The sequence below is a fragment of the Trachypithecus francoisi genome, unplaced genomic scaffold (genome assembly GCF_009764315.1).
Source record: "Trachypithecus francoisi isolate TF-2019V2 unplaced genomic scaffold, Tfra_2.0 Lachesis_group11, whole genome shotgun sequence".
Classification (NCBI taxonomy): Eukaryota; Metazoa; Chordata; class Mammalia; order Primates; family Cercopithecidae; genus Trachypithecus; species Trachypithecus francoisi.
In genome coordinates this window covers 109,445,489-109,467,099 of record NW_022681456.1, presented here as the reverse complement: position 1 = coordinate 109,467,099, position 21,611 = coordinate 109,445,489, and the positions used below count along the sequence as shown (strand labels likewise).

Genomic DNA, 21,611 nt, shown 5'->3' with positions numbered 1-21,611 from the left:
CTCACACAACATAACTGACAGTATTAAGTGGTGAAAAGTATAATCGATTTGCAATTACAAACCAGGTATGGGTCTTGACCATATTACTTTGGATATATAACCAAAGCTATCTCTACATGTTTCTTCATCAGTGAAATGGGCAAACTGGATTACACTGTTTTCTTTTCAGTTTTAAATTTCTGAATATTTTGCTTAACCCAGGGGTGCTTTGAGACCAATCACGGATGATTGAACTTTCTCCTCAAAACAATTTCTTCTGTAACTGAGCATAATATCTGACACATAGCAGGCATTTGATCAATCAAGATTTGTGAATGAATAAATAGTTTCTAGGGTCACACTGAGATTTCTGAAACACTGATGGCCTGAATTTAGTGATTAGTTCAACTTTATTTTTATATTATATAAATCAAATACATGTATTCATCCTTGTAAATACTAATGATTTCTGGCTAACTGTAATCTTTTATATTGGGGTCTTGAATCCAAATAACTAAACAAAAGCCATTAGCTACATACCCTCACTCGAATGACGTTGATCTCCACAGCCATCAAGAGCCCATTCAAGATGACCATCATGCCTGTGATGCAGAAACGCAGGTTTGATATGTCCAAACCAGACTGACAGTATTTAACCAATTTTATTGTTTTGGTAATAAAAGCCATTACCCAATACAGGAATAGGGCTGAAAAGAAAAAGACAAAAAGAGAAAGATGCAATCTTTTCTTAAACTTCACTAGCATTTGAATGTAATTATGACGCTTTTAAATAACAAAGGCAATTTTATGTACGATATTTCCACATGGTTTTACTTGGTAAGAAAACAACATATATGATTTAGTGTACTTCTAGAGTTTTGAATTGAAGGAGTAATAAGTTCAAAATGTTGAGTGCTTCCACCCTGACCATACACAATAGATGGGAGGATGTAAAGAGATATACAATAGGATAAACTAGATTCTTCAAAATGTACCTGTAAGTCTATAAATTTTAAAAAGCAGCTTTATCTTCTGGTCTTGTTTTCAAAGAGCCTTAATTATATGAATAAGTCACAAGTTGGTATCTGTGTAACCGACATCATAGGTGTGTTGCAAACCCAAGGATGTGTTTCATGATATTATCCTGGAATTATCATGGAATTCATGTATCTGTGTAATTGAGTTTATGCCTGACAGATTCTTATTCAAGTAGTAAGTGACTTTTCTTAGTCAAATGGTTTAAAACACCACGCCCATTCACATAGCACAAAGAACAATGATCCTATAGAGCAAACTGAGAGGTCAAGTACTCGGATCAGAAAAGTGAGGATTACACTGCCACAGAACTACAACCAACATTTTGCAGCCGATATGAGATAGAAGCAGAGACTTTCCTAGAAATATTTTGGCAAGGATACAATCTACTTTGCACTTTGAATAAATGTCAGTACAAATGAATATGGTCTAAGAAAGAAGAAATCTAAGACACATGTAAGACAATCCAGCTTGGACAACATTTATCAGAACCAGAAAAGATAAGTGATCACTTCATTAGTGAAAAATACTGAACATTGGCATATGAACTCAATGTATATCTTCTTTTAGCTTAAATGTAGAGTCAGAATGGATTCATTAAAAAAAAAAGACCAAATTATGTGCTATCTAAAGAGATTCACCTTAAGTATTAGAAAGAGTAGATTAAAAATAAGTAGATGGGAAAGATATACAATTAAAGCAATTAAGCATAAGAAACTTGGAGTGGTTATATTAATATAAAACAAAGCCAACTTCAAGACAATTGTTATCGGAAATAAAAAAGACTTTTAATAATAATAAAAGGGTCCAGATTTTAGAAAGATACACTTAAAAATAGGCATATGACCAATGAAGATTTAGAAGATGTATTAGAACACTATAAAACACACCTCATACTATTTGATATTTATAAAACTATTTGAGATTTGGTACTCTAAAAATACTTCTAACATCTTCAGATTGTACCTTCTTATTAACTGAATATGGTACTGGTATAAATTATATGTTTAGTCAGAAAATAAAGAGAAATGAATTTGAAATAACAGAAATCATATAGAGTATATTTTCTGACCACAATAAAATTAAATTTAAAAAATCAAGAATAGTCAGACTATTGATTTTCTATTGCTACTTAACAAACTATAACAAACTGAGCAGCTTAAAACTGCACACATTTATTATCTCACAGTTTCTAGGATTCAGGACTTTGAGTCAGGGTCAATTGGGTTCTCTATTCCAGGCTCTCATGAGGCTGGGTTCTCTGCTCCAGGTTCTCACCAGGTTCTAGGTATTGACTGGGTCTGCTGGCTCAATAAAGACTCTACTGATTTGAGACCTTCCTCCATGCCATACGCTATTGGCTGGAACCCAGGCACAGGTCCTACTCACACTCAAGGCAACAGAGTCATAAAGGGCAGGAACATCAGGCACAGAGATAAGGAAGTAACCTTTGATCTTTTCATGCAGTAAGATATCTAAAAGTTTCTAAATATTTGGAAATTAAACAACACATTACTAATAATCCACATGTTAAAGAAGAAATCACTAAAGAAGTCAGATAATATTAAAATACATTAACTACAATAAAAGTACTACACATTTAAAATTCAAGAAGTACAACTAAAATAAGACTCAGAGGAAAATTTATAGCTTTACATATTCATTTTACAATATAAGGTTTGAAAATGCATATTGACCTTAGAAGCTCAGGAAAGAAAAAAAGGACCAAAAAAAGATGAAAACAGTAGAGATGAATAGAAAGCAATAAAATAGAAAAATGAACAATTGATAAAATGAACAAACTCAATGTCATTCTTTGAAAAGACTAATACAATTGATAAGTCCCTAGCTAGACAGTTCAAGAAAAGAAGAACACAAAAACCAATACTAGGAATGAAAGAGGCACTATCCGTACATACCCTACGTACTTTAAAAGGAGAATCAGGAAATATCATGAATAACATTGTGACAATGTATCCAAAAACTTACATGAAATGGAAAATTACTTAAAAATGTACCTTATGAAAACTAACATAAAAAGAAGTAGATACTCTGAAAAGTCTATATAGTCACTAAGGAAATTAGACAACATATTTACTAAATTATAATAAAATTTAGACCTAAAATTTTACTAGATATAAAAAAGTATTAGATATAACACTTTGTCTAATACAGAAATAATTTTATAATTTTAAATCCTCCCTTAGTCCAAATCCCAGGTCCAGACGACTTCACTAGTGATTTCTATTCAACATTTAAGAAAGAGATAAAATTAACCTTATAAAAAGTCTTTCAGAAAAATAGAAAACACTTTCCAACTCATTTTATGAAGGCAGTTTAATGCAGCATGTATAAGCCTGAAAAAAGGAATTACAAGAAAATAACAGATGAATATTCATTGCATAGATGTAAAAAGCTTTAACAAATAAAATATAGTTATACCAAGCTGGCATAATATATTATGACTATGTGTGGTTCTTCTCAGAAATGCATTGTTACTTTATTTGAAAAATAGATCAATGCAATTTAGCACACTAACAGAAATACAATTTTCCTAATGGATATAGGAAAAAACTTTAATGAAATTCAACACCCATTCAAGACTTTAATCACACCCTGAGTAAACTTTAAATAAAAGAAAACTTACTAGGCAAATAAAGGTCCGCTATGAAAAACCTATAACCAACATTGCAATTAATTATGAAAGACTGACCATTTTCCCCTAAAATCAGGAACCAGACAGGATTTCAGTCTTATGTCTATTTGGCATTTTATTGGACATCTTAGCTATAGCAATATGACAAGAAAAAAAAGAAAAAAGAAAAAAGAAGGCATAAAGAAGGTTGAAAAAAAATAGGTGTCTCTATTTGCAGATAGCGTGTTTGTTTACACAGAAAATTTTAGGAAATGTACAAAGCAATAACTAAAAGTAATAAGTGAATTTCTAAGACTGCAAGATACAAAGTCAATATAGAAAATCATTTTATTTTATTTTATTCTTCATTTGTAGGTATATATTTATGGGTTGCATGAAATGTTTTGATACAGGTATGCAATGAGTAATAATCACATCAGAGAAAATATGGCATTGATCATCTCAAGCATTTATCCTTTCTGTTAAAAATAATCCAATTGTACCCATTTAGTTCTTTTTAAATGTACAACTAAATTATTATTGACTGTAGTCACCCTGTTGTGCTATCAAATACTAGGTCTTATTCATTCTTCCTAATTTTTGTCTCCATTAAACATCCCCATTGGCCCGTCCCAGCACCCCACTACCCTTCCAAGTCTCTGGTATCCATCTTTCTACTCTCTGTCCCCATGAGTACAATCGTTTTGATTTTTTGCTCCCACAAATAAGTGAAAATATGAGACGTCTGTCTTTCTGTGCCTGTCTTATTTCACTTAAACAATGACCTCAAGTTCCATCCATGTGGTTACAAATGACAGGATCTTATTCTTATTTTATGGCTAAATAGTACTCCATTGTGGTATATGTACCACAGTTTCTTTATCCATTCGTCTGTTTATGGACACTTAGGTTGCTTCAAAATCTTAGCTATTGTAAACAGTGTTGCAATAAACATGGGAGTGCAGATATCTATTCAATATACTGATTTACTTTCTTTTGGGTATGTACCTAGGAGTGGGGTTGCTGAATTGTATGGTGGCTCAACTTTTTGTTTTTTAAGGAACCTCCAAACTGTTCTTCATAGTGGTTGTACTAATTTACGTTTTCACCAATAGTGTACAAGGATTTTCTTTTCTCCTCATTCTTGCCAGCGTTACTTATTGCCTGACTTTTGTATACAAGCCATTTTAACTGGAGTGAGATGATATTTCATTGTAGTTTTGATACACATTTCTCCAATGGTCAGTGATATTCAGTACCTTTTCATATACCTGTTTGCCATTTGTATGTCTTCTTTTGACAAGTATCTATTCAGATATTTTGCCCATTTTTTATTGGATTGTTAGTTTTTGTTCCTATAGAGTTGTTTGAGCTCCTTATATATTCTGTTCATTAATCCCTTGTCAGATAGGCAGTTTGCAAATATTTTCTCCCATTCTGTAGATTGTCTCTTCACTTTGTTGACTTCTCCCTTTGCTGTGCAGAAGCTTTTTAACTTGATGTGATCCCATTTCTTCATTCTTGCTTTGGTTGACTGTGCTTGAGGGGTATCGCTCAAGAAATCTTTGCCCAGTCCAATGTCCTGGAGAGTTTCCTAATATTTTCTTGTAGTAGTTTCATAGTTTGAGGTTTTAGATTTAAGTCTTTAATCTATTTTGATTTTGGTTTTGTACGTGGTGAGAGACAAGAGTCTAGTTTTGTTCTTCCGCATATGGATATCCAGTTTTTCCAGAACCATTTAGTGAAGCGACTGTCCTTTCTCCAGTGTATGTTCTTAGCGCTTTTTCAAAAATAACTTCACGATAGATGTATGGATTTATCTCAGGATTCTATATTCTGTTCCATTTCTCTATGTGTCTGTTTTTATGCCAGTACAATGCCATTTTGATTACTACTTCTCTGTAGTATGAAATCAGGTAATGTGATTCCTCCATTTTTGTACTATTTGCTTAGGATAGCTTTGACTATTCTAGGTCTTTTGTGGCTGCCTATAAATTTTAGAATTGTTTTTTCTATTTCTGTGAAAAATGTCATTGGTATTTTGACAGGGATTGCATTAAATCTGTAGATTGCTTTGAGTAGTAAGGGCATTTTAACAGTGCCATTTGTATGTCTTCTTTTGACAAATGTCTATTCAGATCTTTTGCCCCTTTTTTGTTGGATTATTAGTTTTTTCCTATAGAGTTATTTGCATCCTATAGAGTTGTTTTACTCAATATTTAATTGCATTTCACATAAAGGAAGAAACAACTGAAAAATGAAATATGAAATAAATTTCACATGCAATAAAAGAAGGAAAACAAAGAAAAATACTTGAAATGAAGTTAACAAAACACGAAAGACCTCTACACTGAAAACTACAAAACATTGCAAAGGGAAACAAAAGACCTAAATAAATGAAGAATGCATTGTGAAACCCAATAGTGTGAAGATACCAATTATCTCCCAAATTGTTTTATAAATTCGATGCAATCCCCATAATGGTCCCATAATGCTTTTTTTTTTTTTTTTTGAGAAATTGTAAACCTGATTCTAAACTGTATATAGAAACCCAAAAGAACTAGAATAGTCAAAGCAAACTTCGGAGAAAAACAAAGAAAATGCTGTGTGACTTGTAATTTATGACTTCAAGAACTCCAAAGCAAGAGAAAACGTTAGTGGCATAAAAATTTATGAATACACCAAAGAAACAGTAAATAGAGCCAAAATAGATTAAACAGTCATTTGATTTAATTTTTTTTACAGAAGTGCCAATGCAATCTTGTGAGAAACGGAAAGTCTATCCCACAAATGATGCTAGAACACATTGATAATCACTTGGAAAAAAAAAAAAGAAGAACTTTGACACCTACCTTACATCATACACACAATTAATTTAAAATGAATCATAGTCCTAAAAATAAAAATGGACACCATAAATCATCTAAAAGCAAACAGGAGAATAGGAGGAAAACATATTTAGAGGCAAAACAAAGATGTCTTAAGACACAGAAAGCAATAACTAAGGACTAGAAGAAATGATAAATTATACTATATCAAAGTTAAAAATCTTCTGCTCATTAAAAGACCCTATTAAATAAATGAATATGTATGCCACAGACTAGAAGGAAAACATTCTCAAAACATGTAACTGATGACTTACTAATATCTAGTATGTGCAAAATATTCCTACAACTCAATAATAAAAGTGCAACCCAATGAAACATGGGCAAAAGATATGAATAGCCACATCCCAAAGATAAAAAATGGCCAATAAACTCATCAAAAAGTGTTCAACATAATTAGCCATCAGATAAATGCAAATTAAAACCACAATGTGTTACCAGTAAACACCCACTAGCATGACTAAATTAGAAAGACCAAGATCACCAAATGATGAACATGTGGAACTGGAACTCCTACACCTTGTTAGTGAGTATAAAAAACGATACAACCATTTTGGGAAAAGATGTCAGTTTCTTAAAATATGAACATTTACCCACTTATCCTATGACCCACAGATTTCACTCTTAGGTATTTACCTAAGAGAAACAAATGCATATAGCCACAAAATGCTCGTTAAGAATGTTGATAGCAGCTTTTATTCTCATGAAGGCTAAAACCTGGAAATAGTACAGATTTAGACATTAACAAGGGATTGAAAATAGTACAGTAATATTACTGTACTTGAAATAGTACAGTAATAGACATTAACAAGGGATTGAAAAACTATGATATAGTTATACAATGAAATAAAGCAATTATAAGAACAAAATATTGATCTATGCTACATCACTGCTGAGCATCAAAAAATCATGCTTAGAAAAAGAAGCCGTACTTAAAAGTCTACACTGTGTCATTCAATTTATATGAAATTCTAGAACAGGCAAACCTAATCCATGGTGGGGGTAAAAATCAGAACAGGTATTGCCTCTGTAAAGGTGAAATTGAGTATAAGAAAATTTGCATGGATGATAGTTATGTCATGATAGGGTTATATAGGTACATGCATTTAGCAAATTAAGATCGCTGTGTTTCATGTATGTGAATTTTGTCTCACAAAAAGATATGCATGAAGCGTTCAGAGGTAAAGTATACTAATGTCTACAACTTACCTTAAAATGCATCAAAACTAAGATGGAGGGGGGGCGGAGCAAGATGGCCGAATAGGAACAGCTCCAGTCTCCAACTCCCAGTGCGAGCGACACAGAAGACCGGTGATTTCTGCATTTTCAACTGAGGTACTGGGGTCATCTCTCTAGGGAGTGCCGGACAATCGGTGCTGGTCAGCTGCTGCAGCCTGACCAGCGAGAGCTGAAGCAGGGCGAGGCATCGCCTCACCTGCAAGCGCAAGAGGGAAGGGAATCCGTTTTCCTAGCCAGGGGAACTGAGACACACAACACCTGGAAAATCCGGTAACTCCCACCCCAATAGTGCGCTTTCAGCAATCAGGCACACCAGGAGAATATATCCCACACCTGGCCGGGAGGGTCTCACGCCCACGGAGCCTCCCTCACTGCTAACTCAGCAGTCTGCGGTGATCTATCCGCAAGGCAGCAGCGAGGCTGGGGGAGGGGTGCCCGCCATTGCTGAGGCTTAAGTAGGTAAACAAAGCTGCTGGGAAGCTCGAACTGGGTGGAGCTCACAGCAGCTCAAGGAAGCCTGCCTGTCTCTGTAGACTCCACCTCTGGGGACAGCCCACAGCTGAAGTCCAATAGGGGAAGCAGCGGGGGCCGGTGCAGACGCGAACGACTCTGTCTGACAGCTTTGGGGAGAGCCGTGGATCTCCCAACGAGGAGGTTGAGATCGGAGAACGGACAGACTGCCTGCTCAGGTGGGTCCCTGACCCCTGAGTAGGCTAGCTGGGAGACATCCCCCACTAGGGGCAGTCTGACACCCCACACCTCACAGGGTGGAGTCACCCCTGAGAGGAAACTTCCAAAGGAAGAATCAGACAGGTACACTCGCTGTTCAGCAATATTCTGTCTTCTGCAACCTCTGCTGCTGATACCCAGGCAAACAGGGTCTGGAGTGGACCTCAAGCAATCTCCAACAGACCAACAGACCGTCCTTCTGACTGTCAGACGGAAAACTACCAAACAGGAAGGACACCTATACCAAAACCCCATCAATACGTCACCATCATCAAAGACCAGAGACAGATAAAACCACAAAGATGGGGAAGAAGCAGGGCAGAAAAGCTGGAAATTCAAAAAATAAGAGCGCATCTCCCCCTGCAAAGGAGTGCAGCCCATCGCCAGCAACGGATCAAAGCTGGTCAGAGAATGACTTTGACGAGATGAGAGAAGAAGGCTTCAGTCCATCAAACTTCTCAGAGCTAAAGGAGGAATTACGTACCCAGCGCAAAGAAACTAAAAATCTTGAAAAAAGAGTGGAAGAATTGACAGCTAGACTAATTAATGCAGAGAAGATCATAAACGAAATGACAGAGATGAAAACCATGACACGAGAAATACGTGACAAATGCACAAGCTTCGGTAACCGACTCGATCAACTGGAAGAAAGAGTATCAGCGATTGAGGATCAAATGAATGAAATGAAGCGAGAAGAGAAACCAAAAGAAAAAAGAAGAAAAAGAAATGAACAAAGCCTGCAAGAAGTATGGGATTATGTAAAAAGACCAAATCTACGTCTGATTGGGGTGCCTGAAAGTGAGGGGGAAAATGGAACCAAGTTGGAAAACACTCTTCAGGATATCATCCAGGAGAACTTCCCCAACCTAGTAGGGCAGGCCAACATTCAAATTCAGGAAATACAGAGAACGCCACAAAGATACTCCTCCAGAAGAGCAACTCCAAGACACATAATTGCCAGATTCACCAAAGTTGAAATGAAGGAAAAAATCTTAAGGGCAGCCAGAGAGAAAGGTCGGGTTACCCACAAAGGGAAGCCCATCAGACTAACAGCAGATCTCTCGGCAGAAACTCTAGAAGCCAGAAGAGAGTGGGGGCCAATATTCAACGTTCTTAAGGAAAAGAATTTTCAACCCAGAATTTCATATCCAGCCAAACTAAGTTTCATCAGTGAAGGAGAAATAAAATCCTTTACAGATAAGCAAATGCTTAGAGATTTTGTCACCACCAGGCCTGCCTTACAAGAGACCCTGAAGGAAGCCCTAAACATGGAAAGGAACAACCGGTACCAGCCATTGCAAAAACATGCCAAAATGTAAAGACCATCGAGGCTAGGAAGAAACTGCATCAACTAACGAGCAAAATAACCAGTTAATATCATAATGACAGGATCAAGTTCACACATAACAATATTAACCTTAAATGTAAATGGACTAAATGCTCCAATTAAAAGACACAGACTGGCAAACTGGAAAAAGAGTCAAGACCCATCAGTCTGCTGTATTCAGGAGACCCATCTCACATGCAGAGACATACATAGGCTCAAAATAAAGGGATGGAGGAAGATACCAAGCAAATGGAGAACAAAAAAAAGCAGGGGTTGCAATCCTAGTCTCTGATAAAACAGACTTTAAACCATCAAAGATCAAAAGAGACAAAGAAGGCCATTACATAATGGTAAAGGGATCAATTCAACAGGAAGAGCTAACTCTCCTAAATATATATGCACCCAATACAGGAGCACCCAGATTCATAAAGCAAGTCCTTAGAGACCTACAAAGAGACTTAGACTCCCATACAATAATAATGGGAGACTTCAACACTCCACTGTCAACATTAGACAGATCAACGAGACAGAAAGTTAACAAGGATATCCAGGAATTGAACTCATCTCTGCACCAAGCGGACCTAATAGACATCTATAGAACTCTCCACCCCAAATCAACAGAATATACATTCTTCTCAGCACCACATCGCACTTATTCCAAAATTGACCACATAATGGAAGTAAAGCACTCCTCAGCAAATGTCAAAGAACAGAAATTATAACAAACTGTCTCTCAGACCACAGTGCAATCAAAGTAGAACTCAGGACTAAGAAACTCAATCAAAACCGCTCAACTGCATGGAAACTGAACAACCTGCTCCTGAATGACTACTGGGTACATAACGAAATGAAAGCAGAAATAAAGATGTTCTTTGAAACCAATGAGAACAAAGATACAACATACCAGAATCTCTGGGACACATTGAAAGCAGTGTGTAGAGGGAAATTTAGAGCACTAAATGCCCACAAGAGAAAGCAGGAAAGATCTAAAATGGACACTCTAACATCACAATTAAAAGAACTAGAGAGGCAAGAGCAAACACATTCAAAAGCTAGCAGAAGGCAAGAAATAACTAAGATCAGAGCAGAACTGAAGGAGATAGAGACACAAAAAACCCTCCAAAAAATCAATGAATCCAGGAGTTGGTTTTTTGAAAAGATCAACAAAATTGACAGACCGCTAGCAAGACTAATAAAGAAGAAAAGAGAGAGGAATCAAATAGACGCAATAAAAAATGATAAAGGGGATATCACCACTGACTCCACAGAAATACAAACAACCATCAAAGAATACTATAAATACCTCTATGCAAATCAACTAGAAAATCTAGAAGAAATGGATAATTTCCTGGACACTTACACTCTCCCAAGACTGAACCAGGAAGAAGTTGAATCCCTGAATAGACCAATAGCAGGCTCTGAAATCGAGGCAACAATAATAGCCTACCCACGAAAAAAAGTCCAGGACCAGATGGATTCACAGCTGAATTCTACCAGAGGTACAAGGAGGAGCTGGTACCATTCCTTCTGAAACTATTCCAATCAATAGAAAAAGAGGGAATCCTCCCTAACTCTTTTTATGAGGCCAACATCATCCTGATACCAAAGCCTGGCAGAGACACAACAAAAAAAGAGAATTTTAGACCAATATCCCTGATGAACATCGATGCAAAAATTCTCAATAAAATACTGGCAAACTGGATAAAGAGTCAAGACCCATCAGTCTGCTGTATTCAGGAGACCCATCTCACATGCAGAGACATACATAGGCTCAAAATAAAGGGATGGAGGAAGATCTACCAAGCAAATGGAGAACAAAAAAAAGCAGGGGTTGCAATCCTAGTCTCTGATAAAACAGACTTTAAACCATCAAAGATCAAAAGAGACAAAGAAGGCCATTACATAATGGTAAAGGGATCAATTCAACAGGAAGAGCTAACTCTCCTAAATATATATGCACCCAATACAGGAGCACCCAGATTCATAAAGCAAGTCCTTAGAGACCTACAAAGAGACTTAGACTCCCATACAATAATAATGGGAGACTTCAACACTCCACTGTCAACATTAGACAGATCAACGAGACAGAAAGTTAACAAGGATATCCAGGAATTGAACTCATCTCTGCACCAAGCGGACCTAATAGACATCTATAGAACTCTCCACCCCAAATCAACAGAATATACATTCTTCTCAGCACCACATCGCACTTATTCCAAAATTGACCACATAATTGGAAGTAAAGCACTCCTCAGCAAATGTCAAAGAACAGAAATTATAACAAACTGTCTCTCAGACCACAGTGCAATCAAACTAGAACTCAGGACTAAGAAACTCAATCAAAACCGCTCAACTACATGGAAACTGAACAACCTGCTCCTGAATGACTACTGGGTACATAACGAAATGAAAGCAGAAATAAAGATGTTCTTTGAAACCAATGAGAACAAAGATACAACATACCAGAATCTCTGGGACACATTTAAAGCAGTGTGTAGAGGGAAATTTATAGCACTAAATGCCCACAAGAGAAAGCAGGAAAGATCTAAAATGGACACTCTAACATCACAATTAAAAGAACTAGAGAGGCAAGAGCAAACACATTCAAAAGCTAGCAGAAGGCAAGAAATAACTAAGATCAGAGCAGAACTGAAGGAGATAGAGACACAAAAAACCCTCCAAAAAATCAATGAATCCAGGAGTTGGTTTTTTGAAAAGATCAACAAAATTGACAGACCGCTAGCAAGACTAATAAAGAAGAAAAGAGAGAGGAATCAAATAGACGCAATAAAAAATGATAAAGGGGATATCACCACCGACCCCACAGAAATACAAACAACCATCAGAGAATACTATAAATACCTCTATGCAAATAAACTAGAAAATCTAGAAGAAATGGATAATTTCCTGGACACTTACACTCTCCCAAGACTAAACCAGGAAGAAGTTGAATCCCTGAATAGACCAATAGCAGGCTCTGAAATTGAGGCAACAATAATAGCCTACCCACCAAAAAAAGTCCAGGACCAGATGGATTCACAGCTGAATTCTACCAGAGGTACAAGGAGGAGCTGGTACCATTCCTTCTGAAACTATTCCAATCAATAGAAAAAGAGGGAATCCTCCCTAACTCTTTTTATGAGGCCAACATCATCCTGATACCAAAGCCTGGCAGAGACACAACAAAAAAAGAGAATTTTAGACCAATATCCCTGATGAACATCGATGCAAAAATTCTCAATAAAATACTGGCAAACCGGATTCAGCAGCACATCAAAAAGCTTATCCACCATGATCAAGTGGGCTTCATCCCTGGGATGCAAGGCTGGTTCAACATTCGCAAATCAATAAACGTAATCCAGCATATAAACAGAACCAAAGACAAGAACCACATGATTATCTCAATAGATGCAGAAAAGGCTTTTGACAAAATTCAACAGCCCTTTATGCTAAAAACGCTCAAGAAATTCGGTATTGATGCAATGTACCTCAAAATAATAAGAGCTATTTATGACAAACCCACAGCTAATATCATACTGAATGGGCAAAAACTGGAAAAATTCCCTTTGAAAACTGGCACAAGACAGGGATGCCCTCTCTCACCACTCCTATTCAACATAGTGTTGGAAGTTCTGGCTAGGGCAATCAGGCAAGAGAAAGAAATCAAGGGTATCCAGTTAGGAAAAGAAGAAGTCAAATTGTCCCTGTTTGCAGATGACATGATTGTATATTTAGAAAACCCCATCGTCTCAGCCCAAAATCTCCTTAAGCTGATAAGCAACTTCAGCAAAGTCTCAGGATACAAAATTAATGTGCAAAAATCACAAGCATTCTTATACACCAGTAACAGACAAGCAGAGAGCCAAATCAGGAATGAACTTCCATTCACAATTGCTTCAAAGAGAATAAAATACCTAGGAATCCAGCTTACAAGAGATGTAAAGGACCTCTACAAGGAGAACTACAAACCACTGCTCAGTGAAATCAAAGAGGACACAAACAAATGGAAGAACATACCATGCTCATGGATAGGAAGAATCAATATCGTGAAAATGGCCATACTGCTCAAGGTGATTTATAGATTCAATGCCATCCCCATCAAGCTACCAATGACTTTCTTCACAGAATTGGAAAGAACTGCTTTAAAGTTCATATGGAACCAAAAAAGAGCCCGCATTGCCACGACAATCCTAAGTCAAAAGGACAAAGCTGGAGGTGTCACGCTACCTGACTTCAAGCTATACTACAAGGCTACAGTAACCAAAACAGCATGGTACTGGTACCACAACAGAGATATAGACCAATGGAACAGAACAGAGTCCTCAGAAATAATACCACACATCTACAGCCATCTGATCTTTGACAAACCTGAGAGAAACAAGAAATGGGGAAAGGATTCCCTATTTAATAAATGGTGCTGGGAAAATTGGCTAGCCATAAGTAGAAAGCTGAAACTGGATCCTTTCCTTACCCCTTATACGAAGATTAATTCAAGATGGATTAGAGACTTAAATGTTAGACCTAATACCATAAAAACCCTAGAAGAAAATCTAGGTAGTACCATTCAGGACATAGGCATGGGCAAGGACTTCATGTCTAAAACACCAAAAGCAATGGCAGCAAAAGCCAAAATTGACAAATGGGATCTAGTTAAACTAAAGAGCTTTTGCACAGCAAAAGAAACTACCATCAGAGTGAACAGGCAACCTACAGAATGGGAGAAAATTTTTGCAATCTACTCATCTGACAAAGGGCTAATATCCAGAATCTACAAAGAACTCAAACAAATATACAAGAAAAAAACAAACAACCCCATCAAAAAGTGGGGAAAGGATATGAACAGACATTTCTGAAAAGAAGACATCCATACAGCCAACAGACACATGAAAAAATGCTCATCATCACTCGCCATCAGAGAAATGCAAATCAAAACCACAATGAGATACCATCTCATACCAGTCAGAATGGCAATCATTAAGAAGTCAGGAAACAACAGGTGTTGGAGAGGATGTGGAGAAATAGGAACACTTTTACACTGTTGGTGGGATTGTAAACTAGTTCAACCATTATGGAAAACAGTATGGCGATTCCTCAAGGATCTAGAACTAGATGTACCATATGACCCAGCCACCCCACTACTGGGTATATACCCAAAGGATTATAAATTATTCTACTACAAAGACACATGCACACGTATGTTTATTGCGGCTCTATTCACAATAGCAAAGACTTGGAATCAACCTAAATGTCCATCTGTGACAGACTGGATTAAGAAAATGTGGCATATATACACCATGGAATACTATGCAGCCATCAAAAAGGATGAGTTTGCATCCTTTGTAGGGACATGGATGCAGCTGGAAACCATCATTCTTAGCAAACTATCAGAAGAAGAGAAAACCAAACACTGCATGTTCTCACTCATAGGTGGGAACTGAACAATGAGATCACTTGGACTGGGGAAGGGGAACATCACACACTGGGGCCTATCATGGGGAGGGGGGAGGAGGGAGGGATTGCACTGGGGAGTTATACATGATATAAATGATGAATTGATGGGTGCTGACGAGTTGATGGGTGCAGCACACCAACATGGCATAAGTATACACATGTAACAAACCTGCACGTTATGCACATGTACCCTAGAACTTAAAGTATAATAAAAAAACAAAAACAAAAACAAAAAACAAAAAAAAAAACTAAGATGGAGAGAGGTATGAATAGAAGGATGAAAAGATGTAGATATGTGATAAAACAAAGAGAACAAATGTAATTTGAAGAATTCAGGTGTTGGGTAAGTGGGAATTCACATGATTCTTTCAACTTTCTGTACATTTGGTGATTTTCATAATGAAATGTTGAGACAAAATTACTAGCTTTGTGGTCTTAAAATCAGAAACTTTCCTAGGTTCAAATTTTTCTCTGTTAAAATAACAAGAAATATTATACTTTATCTCCATGTCCTTCCAGCAATATGATCAAATTGTGCCGTCTTGCACCTACATAACAATAATAGGCCTCTTCTGATTGCATTTCCTTCAAAACATTATTAATACCTAAATTCCTTTCTAGTAATAACATTTTTTATTACCATCTACTTTTCAAAAATGTATATTTAGCTTATTAAATTATCAATTTTATATATTTTTTGCAGCTACCTGTTGGAAATTTCTTTTTTTTTTTTTGGCATTTTCAGACTTCTGCAATAGCGTCTACCTCCCATTTTGTACAAAAGACCTTTCTATTAAGATAATTCAAAATTTGACAGCCTTTTAAATTAATATGTAACCCTCTGTACCTTTTCTATTAGATTGCCTTTAACAATCATATAATGTCACACAACATAGAATAATCAGTATTTTTCATGCATCCATTTTCAATTTTAGTGTACTCAGGATGAATGAATAAAATACTGTGTGTGTGTTTTCATTATTTCTTCTCCTAATTTCTATATCATTCGTCAACATCATTTTCATTATACAACAATCAAATAAAATCAGAAACAGTAAGCATCATTCACACAAACACATAATTCAAACTACAATTTCAGGAGGTTCATAGCCCATCTAAGATCCTTGCTCCATATCTTTATCTCTTTAAGAAAGAAAGTATACTCCAAGGAATATAGCGACGGGTCAGAGTATTGAACATAACTAATATAGATGAGTTACATAATTTTGACCCAAGGCAAAAATAAAATTAGGAATATTTTAGATAGCCTTTGATTTCCAGAGAACAAGGAGGCAAGAGAGGCGAATAAAACAATTGTAGTCACAATGCAGGTGTGAAAGACTACGATTTAAAGGCAGCCGCTCCTCAGGACAGCATACTCTTCATGATGCTATGGCACATAGTCTGCTACTATGTCATTCTAGGAAAGTGTGGCATTCCCACAGCATCAGTGAAAGGCCTGAACCTTGGGAAAATGTCCTGGGACTCCAAGCCAGAGGTAGAAACACCTGGAACTAAAGGAGATGACTTGTTCACAGGGCAGCATGGTGCAGCAGCTCCTAACAAGAGCTCCGATTCTTTTTTTTTTTTTAGAATAATTTTATTTTATTATTTTATTTTTAAATAAATAGTTTATTTTTCTTTAGAATATTGACATTGTTTAATCTTTCTCAAAGTTCACTCATATGTAGAATGAGGAGATTGGATTAAATATGTGCTTATCTAACTAGTGACACAAATAATACTGTTTTAATGAGTACTTTATAAAAATTGTGAGGTCAGACCACTCTGTGAATGGTTGCATGTAATATAGGATTTTGGCACATATAGGTTCATGAAAGTCCTTCAGTAGAAAAACCTGCTGTTTATCTGTTTCCCAAATTTACTTATGTCTGCTCACATATATATATTTTTGGATAACACATATGACAGTATTATCTGGGGACATATATACTTTGAGGGCTAAACTTTGGGAAATAATGAACCATAATTTTTCTAGTTCTAAAACTTTTATAAAGATTTAAGGAAATTACAAGGTTCAATAATTAGTCTGTTATATACAGAAACATATTCAACAGGACAGAATCATTAAATCCAGCCCACTATGATAAATCTGAGAATTACATCAAGAAAATAATATACACTTTGACAAATAAACCAAATTTTCCAAAATTAACTAGCACTAACAGGTCAAGAAGTCAAGAAGCCACACTTGGAACAATCAGGTCACATTGACTGGAAGCTTCATACGCAAATGTAAAAACAAGACAACCCATGATTAAATGAAAGTAAATTTCTCTATTTTATATATATATATATATATATTTTTTTTTTTTTTTTGAGACGGAATCTCGCTCTGTTGCCCAGGCTGGAGCGCGTTCATTTTGGCCCACTTACATGATTATGGTTATCCCCTTAAGAAAAGTAACTAGAAATAGAATAGAGGGACCAAATGCACATTTACAATTTTGGTATTTAGAACCAGAAATGACAAGTAAAAATCACCACATTTTAATCTTAGAAGACTTTAAAAAATATAAAAAGAACTGTCCACTCTTAACTTTTATGAATAAATAAAACAGCCACTCTTTTAAAATTAATGCTTGAAACCAAAACATGAAAAATAGGAGTACATAATTAGAAATAGTTCTTCTGTGTAATTCTATGTAAAGCAATGTCTTAACAATAGAAAAAAATGAGAGAACAAATGATCAAATTGAGGTGTTTTTATTGTAGAAAGTCTTGCCAATTAAACTAACCAAACTTTTTAATTTAAATGTCTAACTACACAATTAAATTAATTGATTTTCCAGCACAATTGTCTGACAGTTTGATGAGTTATTATAGAATGTTGAACTAAATTGAGTGATTGTAAATCTCTTATATAGAGGACCTGTGAACTAGTACTAATTTAATCCCTTCTATGCAGTTCTCCTTTCTTCTCATTTCTTCTTAGAACATATAGAGTAATTTGGCCGGGCGCGGTGGCTCAAGCCTGTAATCCCAGCACTTTGGGAGGTCCAGATGGGCGGATCACGAGGTCAGTAGATCGAGACCATCCTGGCTAACACGGTGAAACCCCATCTCTACTAAAAAATACAAAAAACTAGCCGGGCAAGGTGGCGGGCGCCTGTAATCCCAGTTACTCGGGAGGCTGAGGCAGGAGAATGGCGCGAACCCGGGAGGCGGAGCTTGCAGTGAGCTGAGATCAGCCACTGCACACGGCACTCCAGCCTGAGCTCTGATTCTCAAAATACAACTTCTGCAAGCCAGAAGGCCAGCACATTCCCTCCACTTTCTTCCTCCGCTACATACAGACACACCACAGAGAGTGTTTATTGCAGAAGAAATGACCTGGGGCTATGGAATTTTCACAGCCTAGAGCAATTCAGCTTATCTTCAACCCCACGTTTACTGGGCAGCTACAGGAGAATTAATCACTGTGGTTTGCCCATACTTTCTACTCCCCACACACTCTGATAGTATTTACTCTGAGGAAAAAGAAAAACAACGCTTTAGAGGGAAAAAAACAAATAGCTCTTTAACGAGAAACAACAAAAGTGATCATACTTACCTAAAAGTAATTTAGGAAAATTTGATGTTTCGATATTATGATAATATACTATTGATGTTGTAGTGGCAACGAATCCCATCACGGCCGGCATAAAGAGGTGGAGGTGCCTTGATTCCCGTCGCCTACAAAGAACAGTACAAAGTCAATGCCTAAAGCTGATGGTTCCAGATAACTTTCCATTTTTTCCCAATTTTTTCATAAGAACTCTCTTAGTAATAAGATGTTTAAAATACAGAATGCAGGCCGGGCGCGGTGGCTCAAGCCTGTAATCCCAGCACTTTGGGAGGCCGAGACGGGCGGATCACGAGGTCAGGAGATCGAGACCATCCTGGCTAACATGGTGAAACCCCGTCTCTACTAAAAATACAAAAAACTAGCCGGGCGAGGTGGTGGGCGCCTGTAGTCCCAGCTACTTGGGAGGCTGAGGCAGGAGAATGGCGTGAACCCGGGAGGCGGAGCTTGCAGTGAGCCGAGATTGCGCCACTGCACTCCAGCCTGGGCGACAGAGCGAGACTCCGCCTCAAAAAAAAAAAAAAAAAAAAATACAGAATGCAATAGTAGTTTCCAAGATAATACATAAGGGAAGAATATATTGAAAGACATAGTTCTGCAGAAAGGATTTATCTTAACATGAAGGGCCGAGTAAACAGCCAAACTATACCTTAAAATGCTTACAACAAAAGCAAATATATAACTACTCCTATACTGTAGGGCAGAGCTGCTGAAATAATTTAACAACTAAAGCAAGTGAAAACAGTTAACTCAATCCGAACTCCAATGTGTGTGAAAAGTGTGTGTGTTCCTTTGACAGCACTCCCAACTTAATAGTCTTCAGTGATTTCTCCATTCTCATTAATTCACTCAATGCATCTGTGATTGCTGGTCCAGATACTGTATGAGGTTCTTGGATGCAACAATGAAGAAAACAAGATGTAACATCTGTAGTCAAAGAAAAAATCTAGTATATTGAGGATACTGATAGCAAATAGGAAATTACAACACAGCTGAAGGGACAGTGTGAAAACACAGAGTGCACGTCTGGGACAGAGAAAGCTTTGAGAAGGAAGTGACTTCCAAACTGACACTTTCAGAATGAGGAATGGCTACTCAGAGGAAGAAGAGAGGAAGACAGTTCCAGGCAGAGGGGCCAGTGTGTTCAAGAGTATTGCAAGCAATTCAGCATGACTGCAAGGAGAATAAACTTCACTCTGAAGGCAACAGAGATCACCAGGCAAACCGGTGGTTCCAGACCAGATGAGTATTGTGGACAGCCCTCAACTCCATTGGCATTAATAATGCCACAGAGTGAAACATTTTGCTTTTCTCAAATTACTTGAAGATATTAGTACATAAATGGTATAGAGAAGAGAGTGACTATATCACTTTCTCTGGGGGAAAGGAGAACACTGAGAAGGTCATTCCAGGAGAGGCATGGTTGACAATGGGAACTGAAATAGGAAAAAGAATCCACTGGTCAGGAAAAGGGTCATTTTAAAAAAGGAACAGAATGGGCAAGTACACAGAAGCATGAAACAATTCAACATGTTCAAAATTCCAAGTAGTTTAATATTCTTGAAACAGAACGTTTAAGATAGAATGCATCATGGAAGGCTTTGTATGCCATGGTAAGAGGCTGGCATCTCAACCCATGGAAAACTGAAACACTTGAATAGGTAAGTGGTATAATCAGATTTGTTTTAAATGGATAGCTCTAGCAATTATGTGGATAAGAAAGTTGGTTGGTAATACATGAGTTTGTAGCGGAGGGAGTGAAATGGAAGGAAGAAAAGCAGTTAGGAAGCTATGGGTATAAAGTTGTGTGACAGATGATAAAGGTTTGACTTCAGCTTTGGCAGCAGTAACATGGAGGAAATGATACATTTGGAAAAAGATTGATTGTTAAAATGGGCAGGAGTTTACCAGCATTAGGGTATGAGGGTGATGGCAGTAGAGAAGTAGAAGATAATTCCTAGGGTGTCTGTGTGGATGGCTGTGTGACCAAATAAGATTTTAAGAGGATGAGCAGATTGGAAAGAGGAACTAATAAGTTTCACTAGACATTTATGGATTGTGAAGGTGTCTAATAAGGAGGAAAATGGAATTGTAAGTGTCTGTAGAGACTTGGAACGTGATCAGTGATATAATTTGGAATCATTAATATAGACATGGTAATAAAAATGTGAGAGTAGTAGGGTAGCACTTAAAAACCACCTACCATCTCCTGTAAATAGATCAAAATCATCAGAGGAAAAAATAGATAACAATTTTGTCAGCACAGAAATTAGGAAATGCTTCTAATATTCTCTGACTATTGAATCAAAGAAAGAATCCGGCTGAACGTGGTGGCTTACACCTGTAATCCCCGCACTTAGCAAGGCTGAGGTGGGTGAGCACTTGAGGCCAGGAGTTTGAGACCAACCTGGGCAACATGGTAAAACTCTTATCTCTCTTCAACATACAAAAATTAGCTGTGTGTGGTGCCGCATGCCTGTGACCCCAGCTACTCGGGGGGCTGAGGCAGGAGGATTGCTTGGACACGGGAGGCAGACTTGGCAGTGAACTGAGATCACACGGCTGCACTCCAGCCTGGGCAACAGAGCAAGACTCTGTTTCAAAAAAAGAAGAAAGGAGAGGAGAGGAGAAGGTAGGGGAGGGGAGGGGGGGAGGGAGGGAGGAAGGAAGGAAGGAAGGAAGGAAGGAAGGAGAAAAGAAAAGAAGAAAAGAAGAAAAGAGAAGAGAAGAGAAGAGGGAGGGAGG

General features: G+C 37.2%; 1 protein-coding gene across 1 annotated transcript in view; it reads right to left on the bottom strand.

Annotated features, from left to right (window-relative positions):
* The window catches only part of ABCC9 (ATP binding cassette subfamily C member 9), a 152,504-nt gene that overhangs the window by 118,082 nt on the left and 12,811 nt on the right, over nt 1–21,611 (bottom strand). The window contains 2 exon segments of the mRNA XM_033222695.1: nt 520–686; nt 18,855–18,976. Of these exon segments, the coding sequence (XP_033078586.1) occupies nt 520–686; nt 18,855–18,976 (289 nt within the window).